The 15,145-nt window shown below is 32.7% G+C and overlaps 1 protein-coding gene across 2 annotated transcripts in view; it reads right to left on the bottom strand.

The window, feature by feature from the left end:
- Positions 1–15,145, bottom strand: part of LOC128206749 (E3 ubiquitin-protein ligase rnf213-alpha-like) — a 91,373-nt gene that overhangs the window by 15,673 nt on the left and 60,555 nt on the right. For both annotated transcript variants that reach the window (XM_052909419.1, XM_052909420.1), the window contains 20 exons: positions 15,038–15,138; positions 14,284–14,475; positions 13,264–13,515; positions 12,768–12,897; positions 11,194–11,468; positions 10,825–10,933; positions 10,127–10,246; positions 9,268–9,363; positions 8,292–8,345; positions 7,589–7,780; positions 6,967–7,063; positions 6,584–6,618; positions 4,833–4,930; positions 4,590–4,740; positions 3,753–3,927; positions 2,077–2,180; positions 1,670–1,718; positions 1,282–1,472; positions 865–994; positions 22–108 (listed from right to left, as the gene is read on the bottom strand). In XM_052909419.1, coding sequence (XP_052765379.1) covers positions 22–108; positions 865–994; positions 1,282–1,472; positions 1,670–1,718; positions 2,077–2,180; positions 3,753–3,927; positions 4,590–4,740; positions 4,833–4,930; positions 6,584–6,618; positions 6,967–7,063; positions 7,589–7,780; positions 8,292–8,345; positions 9,268–9,363; positions 10,127–10,246; positions 10,825–10,933; positions 11,194–11,468; positions 12,768–12,897; positions 13,264–13,515; positions 14,284–14,475; positions 15,038–15,138 — 2,638 coding nt within the window. The remainder of the gene's footprint in view (positions 1–21; positions 109–864; positions 995–1,281; positions 1,473–1,669; positions 1,719–2,076; positions 2,181–3,752; positions 3,928–4,589; positions 4,741–4,832; positions 4,931–6,583; positions 6,619–6,966; positions 7,064–7,588; positions 7,781–8,291; positions 8,346–9,267; positions 9,364–10,126; positions 10,247–10,824; positions 10,934–11,193; positions 11,469–12,767; positions 12,898–13,263; positions 13,516–14,283; positions 14,476–15,037; positions 15,139–15,145) is intronic.

The raw sequence follows: 15,145 nt of genomic DNA on the forward strand, positions 1-15,145 counted from the left end.
AAAATACGCATTTCACTGTACCGTGTTCTTGCAGATAGTGCCTGGTTATCTCCCATGCATCAGAAAAATCCCTAAGAAGTGTTTCTGTATCTGTACCGGCTACTTTATCTGCAATTTTGATTGTTTTATTGCATAAAACTAATACTTTAGTATTCCAATTGCAGCGTACAAGAAACATACAGGAAATAAACAATTACTAATGTAAAGGCAGTTTCCATGAAAAACATAACATCTAGACGTCTGATAGTGTAAATCAGAGTTTGACCGGCATAAAACAGATACCATTGCTCTATGCTAAGAAGAGTACACTATAAGAAAAAAAGCTGTTCATTCAACTTAAACGTAGTAATTGTAGAAGCAATGTCATACTAAACAAATGACAATATATTTACTTGCGAAAACACAAGTATATACTTAAAACTTCATGCTGAACATTATTTGTATGAGTATGGTTTCATAATGGGTTGGAATGGGTATCTAGGATAAGGTTTTATTAATTACAAATATAATATGATCACATCAGATCAGAAAACAATACCATTCCACAATGATTGCATGTACTAAGACCGACTTAATACTTCATGGAACAAATTATGAAATCACTTATCAAGTTAGTAGAATTAAGCACGGTAACGTACACACTTTAAGATATCTTATATTTCATATTACGTTTTAATACATTTATTGCCAATGTGTCATGTTTAGTGCCTGTTATGCCATTATGTGTGTATGTATGATCAGTTAGTCGTCGTTAATGTAGATTACATTATGTTAACACTCTTGAAAAAAGAGATGAAATTTAACCTACGACCCCATAGCTCAACATAAACAATAGCTTAAGGCGATTAACAGTAGAAATCGAACCTGTTTTCATGTTCCGTACTGTATATCGTTTTGCTGCCGATCTGTCCAGTTTCATATTGTACTTTTGGAGAAGAGTTCGGTGTAGTTTCATTATATTTGGAACAAATCGTAAGGCTTGTAGTGCATGGTCCTGGAATTAATGTTATAACAACGATGGTAATTTAAAGTTAGTTTTGTGAAGCATACGCACATACAGTATACCTTGCACTTCAAATATAAAGCTAAGGAATACTTTATTGTTATCAAATCATCAGGTGAGATAAATATTCTTATTTTTTTTGACAGTACAAAGGCTTATGATGAGGCAATGGCTTAAAGTATAATTCAATTAGCCATCTTGAAAAGGAATAACTATATAATTAAATAAAATAACAAAGCATTTATTTGACAGTTTGACGTATGATAAAAAGTTTAGACCTCTTGTAGAAATTCGCTCAAGATCTTCAGTGACAATTTATCTGCGATTTTCTTTTGTTCTAGGTCTTGTTGAAGATGTTCTATTGAAACTGGTGTTCTGTAACGCCATGTTTTAGATGATTCAGCAATTTTAGTCGGCTCTTCCGTTCCCTTCGTCCTATCAATGTCGTGAATGATGCAGTGAAATGGATCTGCAATTTATGTTTTTTTATACTTTAAGTACATTTTATAATAGATGTTTATACAATTATGCTTGCCTTTGATATCAAATTGGAACAAAAGCTTCAACATTTCACCAGGGCATTACTAAGGTAAGCAAAACTAAGATTAATTAACGCACTAACGACAATTATTACAATAAATTAACTTAGAAACAATAAACATATACCATCAGCTGCAACTTCTTTGTTTAAATTTCCGAGGATCTCGTTCACATTCTGAATAATGATAAAATTGTCTTTAAATACAAACACGTTTGGCCACGCTTCGTTTAATTTAGATGTTATGCTATGACAACGAGCCACAGACGTTATTATGTATTAATAACTGCTCTATATGTGTCGTTTATATACAGTATATTTCGTTATTTTTGCAAGGATCTATCGTCGCATTGATTTGGTTTGGCGATCTTTAGGACGTTTGAAAATTATGAAACTATTTTCCAGTCATTACATTCACACTTTAATACACCCTAAGTATTGAACTGTTGTTTTAATTAATGTTTCAAAAATGATGATATCAAATTATTCGTTTCAAAGGTGGGCTATTTGCATTTTGTGTTCAAAAGTCTGTAACCTTTAAGGTGTCATCTAAAGCTACTCTCGTGAAAAGTACTTCCCACGCCTGTCGATCATTCTTGTTCGTTAGTAGTGCCCTGTTGGGTGCAAACGCTGCAGATTCTGAAATATTAAAAAACCGAAAGCTCTTAACCAACATCACCCATTTACATTTTTGTCAAATTAGTGAAAATGAACTTTACTGTTCTGTGTTCGACGATATTTCTAGACATTTCAAATTTAGCGGAGTATGTGTTAGTGGTGAAAACTTTCTGATAAAATCAACCGCAAAAAACGTAGAATGTAGTCCACGAAATGGAGTAATATAGGACAGGTATGGTGATGTCAGGGAGTGAAACATGGTACAAGGTGAGTTTGTGTTTCATGAAGAAAAAGGGTTTTAGGATTTTCCAAAATTTAAAGAAGAAGAGTTGCTTCGCTTCTGTAAAGTTTTTTTGGCAAGTTTTTCGTATCGATCTGTCTTGGCATGTTAAACAAGCCCGGAAGCAAGTTATTGCGTTGATTTAATGTAAGCCAATATGTGTTGGTACGCTCGTCTTTCTTTTAAGACTTTCCGATTGCATTATTGAACCAGGGTGAATGAATTGTTCACATTTCATCTACTTTAGCACAAAAAGAAACGAACAAATAATGTAAAAACCAACAACGGAAGTAAGTTTTCAGTATAGGTATAAATATCTTGGTGCAGCAGGAATTCCAATCAAATTGGAAACACGCTCGCTTTATCGACTTTAGTACTTTTTTTTACATATCTTTCCAGGATAAGTATCAATATCATGGAAACAGCACCAATTCAGAACAAGTTCGCTTAGTTTAACATAGATTCATTTTGTTAATGTATATATCATATGTTTGAATTTAGAATCGATATCTTATTTGAAAATATACAATAGTATAACGAATAATGAACTCGAATCGACTGATCTTAGAAAGGTTTGCCAACACCTTACCTTTGAAATTCATTCGTCTATCATAATTGTTTATGTTACAAGATTTGCCTATTATTTAAGCCTTTTGACACACATAACAACTATTAATGTCTCCATGCCATGATTGTCCCAACGTCGCACGTGAGTAGAAAAGGCACGTGTCATTATAGTTAAGAGCCATGACGTTTGTGGGAGAAGCATCTCATACAACCCCATGTAAACAATTTGAAATATTAGTAAACAACCCTGCACAGTTTTTTGACTACGGATGATATAACTTTGGAGATATGAACGAGTTAAGCAGGCTCAAGGGTACTTAGTAGATGCAGCAACACAGAAAACACCACGCGCACAACTTAAGTTACTGGTTAACATTTCGGTAATTGTAAAGACTTATACTTAATGATATATGTGTGACACAGTTATTTATGTTCTTTTTGACAAAGTAATTGGGTCTAACTCTACAATTAGTTGGTGGGATTAACACAAAAAGGAAGTGCACAAGCGCTTAACAGTCCTACAAAGTGTTATCAGTTTGTGTAAGATGGGCGCGCCACATGTTTCGATAAACAAAAGGACGGACGAATACACAAGTAAACTTTAATATGCCCACCTTAAAATCGTGGAACAACAGAAGAAATAGGTATGAATTAAACTTGAGGTCAAGAATCATGCAAACCAATTTATATCATTACATTTCCAATTACTTAGAAACCAATGACAATTATCATATAATAAACCGTACCGACACTTTTGTTGTTCACCATTGAACTGATAAACGAATGCATCAAAAGCACTGTATCGTCAAAACTAAGCTTTGTTGATTGCTGCAAGTCATCAAAATCCTTCTGAATGTGCTTCCATAAAAAGTCCTCGACAGTTTCAGGATCAATTTTCGGTTTGAAAATACCACATATAGTCTAAAAATAGCATCATATAGAAATAAGTCACGTAATTAATATTTTATAGGTCTTCTCTTTTCATATACCTTTTTTTCATATGATACAGAAAAGGCAATATATCACTTAAGCAAGTCGACGCATAAAATCTATTTCCTGGACAGCCCCATTTTAATATATGTTCGTAGCATTTTAAAGGTATTTCGTTGCTGATTCCTTATATTGAAAATAAATGACCGAAAATTATCATACAAATAAATATTACAGTTTGTATATTTCATGTTTCAACTCAAATCTAACCTCAAATACATATTTTGTGGCCTTTCAGAATACGACTTTGTTGTAATTTCATTTCCGCTTTTTCAAATTTTCATTTTCTGCCAACATTATGCTTTCAAAGGATTACAAAATGGTACGGGGTCACTAGGCACTCAAACTCACATATTCATGATCAGATACCTTAACGGCAATGGTCTCTGAGAGTATGTTTTGACATACCTTATGAAACAGTGAATACAAGTATTTGAATCAGTGACGGTTAAAACACAGCTTATCCATTAAAATGTACTCATTTTTCATTCAGTAGCGATTTTATCAAAGTGTTCATGCTTAAATTTATTATACAAGATAATGTGAGCTAACTTGCTTAAAGCGATATTTATCAAATAAATGGTTAATGGTACCTTTTTGTTGCGTCCAGCTCCTCCTAAAAGAGCCATATGAAGAAATATCCGAGTAATTGACAATGTTGTAACGGTCAGCTTCCTTTCAGGGACAGGTGGTCCCCTACTTTCCCCTGGCCCAAGTAAATGCCCTGACTTTGTTTGGTCCGTTCTGCAAATTAAAACATCAACACATACTTTGGTATATATCTAATAACATAATCATATAAATTCAAGGAGGCAGAGAACAAAACAAAAGCTTACAAGTCATCGACATTATTCCCTGGAAGCGGAACGTGTCCTGTACCACCTATTTCTGCACCACACTCTCTGCACCAATCAACTGTCCAATGCCGTCCGCACTGCAAAATATGGAAGTATTTTGTTGTCAAAATTATACAATATGATAAATGTACGGTCGAAGGATAAAAATTGTATTTCATTTCATTTTTTACTCTTAGCCTAATGAATACGTATGTACCTTATAGACAAAACATATACCTGTAACACATGTTACAACTATTACGACTTATTCGTTGTAATACAAGTGTCAACTATAGCAATGCATTATTATGTTAGTCTGTAAACACAACACCCACAATTTCTTTTAATTGTAAACAATTAAACTCTGAAGTTATTTATAGAGTTCTACCATTTAATACCTTCTTGTAATGTTAAATAATATGGCATCGCTTGGCATTGTGTAAAAGGCACAAATAATTATGTCGATATATGGTTCTCAGCGTTAAAACGATCAACTCTGGGCTTTGGTGTTACTAGTTTTATGACGCTTATACAAAGGCAATCTTGTCGAAGACAAAACTATTTGGTTTTAATAATATATATGTTAATAAACAAGCAAAGAACTTACTGTAGCAAATATATACGAAAAAATGAAGACAAATGATATCTACACTTAACAAACAAATCACGTCATAATTGAGAAGGTATACGGTGGAAATATTTTCAAATTCCAGCGAAAAAATAAGAACAATTTACTAGAAAGAGAATCACTTTAACTAATTCACATTTAATTTTGGATCTTTTTTTCTTTTCATGGAAACATTGAATGAAAGGGGGCATGTCAGATTTGTCAGGCTAATTCTCAATCACATATCCTAACATCAAAGTTGTTTATGTACAGGGAAAACAGATTATTGCACCCCTTGCACACTCAATCAAAAATGACGAGTACTGTAACCATGGCAAGCATTGTCATTATAGTATCAATCGCAAGTTTAAACATGCGCTGTCACAGAAACATGATGAATACCCACGCTATGCATCGTTGAACAGATAGCAATTAGTTTTAGGGCTTATATGACCGGATAGCCTTTAGTTTCTAACACATATTTTCATGACGACCTGTCCATGCATTTTAAAGAACAAAGTATGAACACGACAAAAATAAGTCATTGCAAGATGAAGTGGATGTCAATTCGCGTTTTTTACCCTTTTAATGAGATTGTTGTACACGTGAACTCTTGAAATGATGTAAAACAATTGTCAAGAACTTTTATTATGAAAACCTAGAACAGAAAAAATGGTATGAAAGAAATAGACCAGGATGTTAAACAGAATGAAGAACCAAAATAATTATCCTGGTATCAATTATCAGAAAGTATTATCCGTGGTAGTGCTCCTTAAGATTAAAATGTCTGCGGTTCCAAGGTCCAAGCGTGCATACTATATTTAGCCTATCCAATACTTAAAAGGGGCCATGTGCTGGTCATGACCAACATGCCTACCAAGTATAAGGTATCTTGGTCCGAGCGTTCTTCGGTTATTGATCGGAAAAAGATTTTCAGCTCGAAACCACCACCACTTTCATTTGTGACTCATCGACATCAAAATCAGAAGTGTTCTTCTGCTGGTCATGACCAACCTGCGTACTAAGTATGAGATCCCTGTGCGTAATTGTGTTATAATAAGTGATTAATATACACCGTTTGCACAACTATAATGTAAAAACATGCTGCAGGCTAGTTGAATGACTTCGTTCTGAACATACTTACATCTCCGATTGCGTACTGATGACCGTTTGGACAACCTGTAAAATACAAAATAGACATCATATAGTTATCGTTTAATATATGCAAGGATTAAAAACTACTTGTACTTGTAGTTTAAGCTACCCGTGAAGTGGGTTATGATTATCTCAATATATCATTTGTCCTTTTAGCTTACTGATACTCAAGTCCATAACCTTGTTATTCTATTCATTTAATGGCTGTTGAATCTTTTATATCAATATGATCGAACTGTATTTTGTGTCAATTTATAAAGATTACATAAAACATTGTTATTAAATACTGTTTTGGCATTTATTGTTTGCCATGTTACTGGCATTCACTTAAAAATATAAATATTATTTCACGGGCTTCATTTGTGTACGTACGATACAGTGTTGTGTTTTCATATTTATCATCTAGGGCTTGAATTGCCTGTTTGACGTCTTCTCTGTCATCTTGTGCCATCGTCGGCAGGAACATTTCCTGTGACAATACACAGTATTATTTATCGCGTAATATCTTCTTTCATCATATTCACAATCAAAACATAATTGTTTTTCACACCAATAATTGGCGTTTATACAGGTATTGCTTAAATAATAGTTACACTCTAATACAGGGACTTTTTCATTTTTAAGTTTTGATAATAAAGAAGCATTTGATCCGTGATGTTTGAGTGAAAATAAAAGTTCATAAAATGCGCATTTTTTTTTCTTTTGAGTTATAATGAATTTCATTTTTCTAGCGTCTTAACAGAAATAAAAGAAGTAATAAATTTGATTTTAGCCAAAAATGCTTTACATAAAGTTTGTATTTGCAAAGTTATCCATTCCTTATTAAAGAGGAAATAAATTCGAGCCATTCAACGGCAATATTCTCTTTAAAACTTATAAAGGACAACAGTACTATATTATACACAGTAAAAGGAATATAAATGATACTTTCAGGGACATAAAGCATTAACAACGAATATACCAGGCTCAAAATGTATATCCTAATTAATTATACCTGTATATTGCTTTCTCCATTTAAGAGTAAAACGAATGTGAACACGAAGGTCCCTTCCCATTGAACATTCTCTAGACTTTGCAAAAAATGTATGATCAGACATTTTACATCTTTGGCTCTGACACTGTCCTCTGCTCTGCTGCGCAGAATAAGTGGCTGTATTTCATTCCTCAGCAACTTCACGGTACTTTCCTAAACAAACATATTATGAAAGGGTTTCATAATAATTCATATACTGATATTAGTATCAAAGCTGTTTTGATGATCAGCCATTGTCCATCTAGTGTAATGATTAGTCGTGCAATGTTAAGTTAGCTTCATATTTGAGAATATCTGAAAGAATGCGTGTACAATACTGTCTTCGATTATATATTATGCTATAAGTACTGATACTTTCAAAATGGAAGTTCCTAAAGTTTCAACAGTTTTGATAAAATCTAACTACGCTAAAAAGTATTCAGAAATAGCTAAAAATTGATTTCAACGGACGTGTTAAGAAGGGTAATTATTACTGTTATGCAATATATCGATTTATTTCTATTTATTGTTAACAATACTATTGATTTTCGGCATATAAAAGTGTGTAAGATATCTCCACACATATATCGTATATATGACTGAATATGATATCTACATCAAGACATCTGAGTCTATGCCTCAATTCAATGTCGCCGAACCTTAGAACAAACACTTTGAAATTTACCTTCACTTTTGAAACATAATCCCTTTCAATGAAAGTTGTCAGCTGTTGTGTTCGCTGAAATAATTATATTTGATTGATTATCAATTATTAATTTCTTATCCTTTGACTCAAAGACAGCCCAAAGGCATACATAGGTTGCAACGATAATGAACTTAAAACAATTGCCGCTTTATCAGAAGCATTTTCAAGATGGAATAAATGTGTGTGTTCTTTTATAAATGCTTGTAGAAATTTAAAATCATTGAAGAAAGGTGTCAAACAATTGAAGACCAAGTCGTATATCTTTGAACTAATTGATTTAAGATCCAAACTGGTTGATCTACCAGTGACGCTCAACATATACACACTATTTCATTGTAAAACATAATTTTATCTCGTATATACTGAAAGTACAAGGATTTTACTTATACAGTATGTGTCATCGAAACCTTTGACCAACAACAACTTACAAATAAATGCTGGCTACGACCTTAAACGTAAATGGGGTCACACACTACACTATTCTACGAAAATTCCATAAACGTTGATGAATTTGTGTGCAGACTTATCGCTCATAAGACTATAGATCGTGACCTTAACACTAACTTTAACATTTTAACTACTGATTCCTGAAACATAGGGTGGGATACTGGGTCAAGGGAAAGCTACCACTCTAGATTCATGGTTACAGATCCAATAGTTCTCAAGTAATTATGCGAGCAATACTTGTTCTACCGACCGACCGATAGGCCAACGGACGGATGAATCGACCTACCGACACGTTCATGTATACATATATATCACTTTTGTAAGAGGGAAACGTAAAAAATGTATTGAAATACGCCAATTTGAATATTGCCCCATTGCTTCGAATATTGAATTTTAAAACAAAACCCACCATGTGTCGTGAATGCTAACTTTATTTCAAATATGAGAATCACATGTAACACAAATTAAGATTAAAACCCTTCAAAAGATTTTTACTTCATGATATTACCTCTTTAGCAGGATATTCAACGAAGACACCCGTAACTTCTCTGTATATGGACAGTTGAACGAGCAAATCTCGCATGTTCGACATTGACGTTATTTCCTAAAACGTAAATATCCAAATTCCTTGTTATGTTAAAAACTTGTTGCAATCGTACGTTTATTTTTTTTTTTTTTTTTTTTTGTACGTTTGCTTGCAACATTGAACTATTAGTAACACAAACAGAACAAAAGAACCATTTTGGATAATCAGCTATACCCTAATTAGTCAGATTTACTGATTTATTTTTACAAAAAAACAACACAAAATATGCCTTTTCGTTTAGCATTTCAATGAATTAAAAAACAACAAAATAATTGTCTCAAACAAACTAAGTTGACTCATGACAGACTCATTTACTTGACTGACATTCGCATGTCTATATGGATGTCTTTGTGTGAATTCTACTGAAAGATTGACTTGTTTCCACCTTTACTAACAATAACATTTACATGTGTTGATAATTGATTGATATAGCTAACTTTTAAAAGGGTATACTGAGTGTTCTAACCTAATTTATTAGCTAAGCGTGAAACAGTTGTCTTCTTTGAAAACAATATTTAGATAAGTTTAATATCAATGCTAATTTATTTGAAATATCAGCTCAAATTTTCAAGTCTTGAAATAACATTAAAATATAATAAATTATTATATAATGACATCCCTAGTATGTTGAATATCTTGTTTGTATTACTCAAACAGTCCTTCGTCCATCTATTGCTTAAGCACAGTCTATATGACGTCAACACGTGATCTTTTGTATAAAATATTTGGCAAAAGTAGAGCATGTTTCAATAAAGCTAAATAAAAATCTAATAATGTTTACCATGATGTCACGCCATATCTCTTCAATACCTCTCTCGCCGTGCAGGAAGCTTAAGATACATTTTCGAATATCTTTATACTCCTTTCCACAAACAACAAAGCGGTCCACTGACGACATTTTCTGAAACAATCGGTACAGCTGAATGAAGCAATATGTCATTGTTCAACAAAGGCATTGTTCAAAGCTAAAACATATTAAATAGGAATAATTGTGTAAGCTGACTGTCTGTATTTAAGTGGAAATACTATGTATTTGCAAACGTACAGTGTTCTTTACACATAACGGCTTACATGTCGCCTATTTCTTGCATCTATATATTGGGATTGTTGTGAGCTTTTGGAAAAGGGTTTAATCCACTTATGCTTTCATGGCATTAAAGTGTATATGCTATCAAAATAATTGTTTCTTAGCGTCTTATCGGTGTGACATAAAACGGCCATCTTGTTTTCAATGCATTTTTATGAACCAAAACATTTTTTTTCGATTATACTGTATTTGTTATGCTTTTGACAATACCTTTATAATATTGAAGAACTTATACTACATTGTCTGTGATGCATAAACGTTCATGAAGAGTCACTTAGATGAGACAAACCATGACGACATGCTCTGACCGGCAGGCAATGACTCTTCTTAACTAGAGTCTACCATTATTCACTCAGATTCATGTCGATAATTTTATCATAAGATGTACGTACCTTTTCCATGTCAATCTTAATCCATTTCAAAAACTTTGCCTTGGAGCAGCATATCGACATATATATGTCAAGCCCGTATGTTCGGCACAGATTCTTGACAAGAAACTGACTGTAATCACAATATATAAATAGACTGTAAATTAAGCATCTGACAACATATTTAATAAATAATAGCCATTTTTTAAAAAAAACCTTAAACTCTTCAACTGTCATATATTTATTTCAATTAAATAAGTTAGGATTGTAAGTAAACATTAGGGCTACGTACTTATACTTCCTAGTAGCTAAGTTACGCGTATTATAATAAAAATACCGTTGAAATTAGATGTAGGATGTATGTCAACCGTGAAACTCTTATGAAACACTGACCTTGCATGCCCTGACTTTTGTTCTTCACACAAATAGCTTGCCGTATTAAACATAACTTGTTCGGATTGCGGAACAACTGATGGGTTAGTGCCTTTTTTCACTATCCTATTCATGTAATCAGCAACAATACGCAATCCTGTTCTAGCTTTGGCAATGCTGTATATCATGTCCACGTTCAATTCATCGCTGCTTATACACTTTCTAGCGCTATTCAGAATTTCAGCTGCATATTCACATTTGTTTTTGTCCATGTAGGCTTTTTGCATGAGCGAATCCTGTAAAATAAATGTTTTATATGTTAAAAACACAACGCCTACAGTGACTATGTTTTCTTCGATTTGATTGAATCCCTGTTTACGTTAATAAGTTAAAGATGCACTCTTACTCCCAAATATGATTTACCACAATTAATAAAGTTGTTTTAATAGTCCTTAAAGGATGAATAAATGTCGAAAACAATGGTACTTATGAAAGATACCGAATTTAATTTGAAAGAAATGAGCATAAAACATGGTATTTCTACCTTAGGAGACTATAGGAGATCACAGTAAATCTTTTAGCATTCACCAATCATTTAATATTTTTGCGCTTTCTGTTGTTAAATACACGGTTATAATATTGTTTTCGGTAATTAATATTTTCCATAATTGCATTATTTAGTAAGTAGTTCAAGGTTTATCACTCAAAATTCATGTTTGTTAAACAAGCGTATGCATTGATTTTGAATAAGAGTGTCACTTTAATAATAACAGCATCTTATGACATGAAATTATTAAAAAAAAAATATGGCCCAATACGGTTTCCTAACTCTACTATCATATCTTTTATTCCATATTGCATAGAACAATGTTGAATAATCTCAAGCAAAGCTTGTTTTTCAATTATTATTTCAATTTGTAATGAGATGCATACTGAGATAAGGTGTAAAATATGTTAACCTGAAACCATTGCATGGTCAAAAAGAAGTGATTGTGCTAACTGTTTTATAAGTGCTGTTTAATACAACCACCCCGAAAAATATATTAAATAACACCTGTTTAATAGACTTGTTCTCAATTTATATTGATAAAAAAATTATTACCCCGCATTAAGGTAAACAATTCTATGAAAACAAAAGGTGCATTTATTTATTCACTCTTTATTTAGTTTGCAAACTATTGTAAGCTATAAATTGTTCAAACAATATCATAGCAGATGGGCTCTCGCGAGTAAGAAGTTGTCAAAGGATGTTGCCTGATGTACTATAAAACGTAACTAAAGTAAATGTTTTTATTACTTTTTGCTGTATGTTTTAATAGACCATTACAAAATATAACTGATATTGTAATATATACTGGTATCTTCTAAAAATGGTTGATAGTGTCAAGTCTTTACATTATCTCGTTAGCAGTAAAACATTTGTCAGCAATATAAACGTAACAAAACAAACATTTAACGAATAACGTCTAGGTTTTATGTTTCTTTTTAATTGCATGCATATATACCACCTAATTGAAAGATAAAATTGGTTCACACACATAAGTTTGGTTTTAAACATTACCTAGAAAATCACAAAATCCTATATGTAATGTTACCTCTATGCATTGTATGAAGAGTAAACACAGTTCGATTATATCAGCCGGTGAATATTCAACTTCATTGTCTTTGATACACTGAACAGTTCCATCAAAGAACTGTTGTAAATGTTTTGTTACAGCCTCTTCACTGCAATCGAAACGTTTATATATTACAAGATAACATTTTAAAAAGGCGTAATGTACATGAATGCTGTATCACAACGAAGGAACTAAAATGATCCGTTTGAACATTTTATTTTAAAATATATCATTCTTTGCCGTTTAAAGTAACCCAAATATGGTAATGTTTGGTCAAGAGTTGATAAATGTGTTATCAAACGGAAAAGATATTGGTCTTTGTCACGATGATTAACACTGTGTCAAAAGCAAGATGTCCAAAACTTCTTGAAATAGTCAAACTAGTTTCTCGTTTCTTATCATTTAAACGCAAAGCTAATAATGATGTGTCTTTTGTGATGTATAATGAACTAAAATCTAGATATAACGCATTGACCTGCATCTCACGAGTAGCTGTATGAGGTAAGATCGGAACACCGGACTTCTGTCGATCCCTGTATTAAACATGGTCATTTCTTTTGTGAAATGCGATCGCCCCTCTGTTTTTGAACATGTTATATATCCAAAAAGCTTTTCAATAATTTCCTGACAAGGGGTTTTGTTTTCAGAAAAGCAAAGCTGTGATATAACGGCCATCAGAAAAGATTTGCATTTTTCCTGAAAATTAACGAGTTTTCGCTTCTCTTCACTGAAATGATGAACAAAAATATGAATGCGTTTGCACTACTTATTACATGTTTAAATACAATTACAACTAATGAAGGTCGTATCACTTAGTGTTTAAACCTGAAGTTATCGGTTTAAATCTTGATCTATGCTATACCAATGATTTGACGAATAGTATTACAAGAACTTCTTAATTGTATGCAATGATTGTACAATAGACTCACACTTTTCTGTGAAATTGTATTGTACTTTTTGTGCAAAGTCAATTGTTAATGATAACTTGATAAAGGTTAACTCGTGCAACATGTTTTGGTAAGCTAAATACCTATGGTATGCAAGGTTATTCCTCCATAACGTTCGTACCAAACAAGAACAAGTTACAAGATTTTAAGTAAAGTTAGTAGGTAAGGCCACTAAGACTCAATATTGTACACGCAAAATTAAAAAGGCTAACAATGCATGCCAAACCCTTAACGCAGGGTCATGGTTTGAACGCATTTTCTTAACTCAACATATGAAATGTTTACCTATGCACCAGATTGTTTTCAGGCAAACAATGAGAACATTCAAAGGTAGGGTGATCAGATGCAAATATATATGCAGGCTGTATATTAGTTTACATTTTTTCCCAATTCCTATGATTTTAGGTTTTAGACGGACCCCAATTTGCTTTTTGCCAACGGAAATGTACAATAATGGAATACACTTTTAATGTAATTGACACATTACGGATACAGTTGGACAAACATAGCTTAATGTGAACTTAATCATAAAACGAAGTTCCAATAACCGTTTTTGTTCAATGTCGGTTGGTTCCCAATCGACGGGAAACTCATCTTTGCAAGTGCTACACTTGTTTTGTTTTTCATTTCGAATTTCCTCATAACATTTCTCGCAGATAATATGGTTTTTGGAGCAAGGCAGGAAAACCGGTGGAGTTTTAACCTCATCTCCGCATTCTGTGCATTTCTTAAGATCCGTTCTATAAACAGAAGAAATATAATGTGAAGTTGGTTGGTGGTCACTAAGCCGAACAAGTGAGTTTTTTTTCAGGTACTCCGGTTTCCCCATCAACACAAGACCACAGTCGCACGAAACAACGATAGTGACTTAGTTTCAGTAAATATATCTCTCATCTCAGTCGTTGTAACATTTTAAAACTTTCAAATAGAAGTAATAAAATTTAGAAAACAAGATGTGACTTTATACGGTTACGGGAGACAGCTGTTTCGGTGACATTAACAAAACTGTTAAAATAAAATTATTTCAATATTGCTCACAAAAAGTAAATATTTACATATATATACATGTATAACGTTTTTATTTTACTCACCGTGAATAAGTGTGCGGTATTTTATTCTTAAAATTGTGCAATGAAAGCGATGATGTAACACATTATATTACATTGAATATTAATTCGAAGTAATCCGAAAAATACCAAAACTTGTATTTTACAACTGTTTGACTTAAGAATACTTGAACGAGAACATGCATTTTTAAGATTTTACATTCCTCAAGGCAGTATAATTTGCATATAAACTTACCCGTAGAAGAATTGGAAAGCTTTCTTATTGCACAACGTTAAAAACTTTTCAACATTTACAAAAGAAGGCAGTGTCGTACAATCCAGGTTGTCCCCCATAACCTTAAAT

Source organism: Mya arenaria, chromosome 10, assembly GCF_026914265.1.
Source record: "Mya arenaria isolate MELC-2E11 chromosome 10, ASM2691426v1".
In the NCBI taxonomy this organism is placed as follows: domain Eukaryota; kingdom Metazoa; phylum Mollusca; class Bivalvia; order Myida; family Myidae; genus Mya; species Mya arenaria.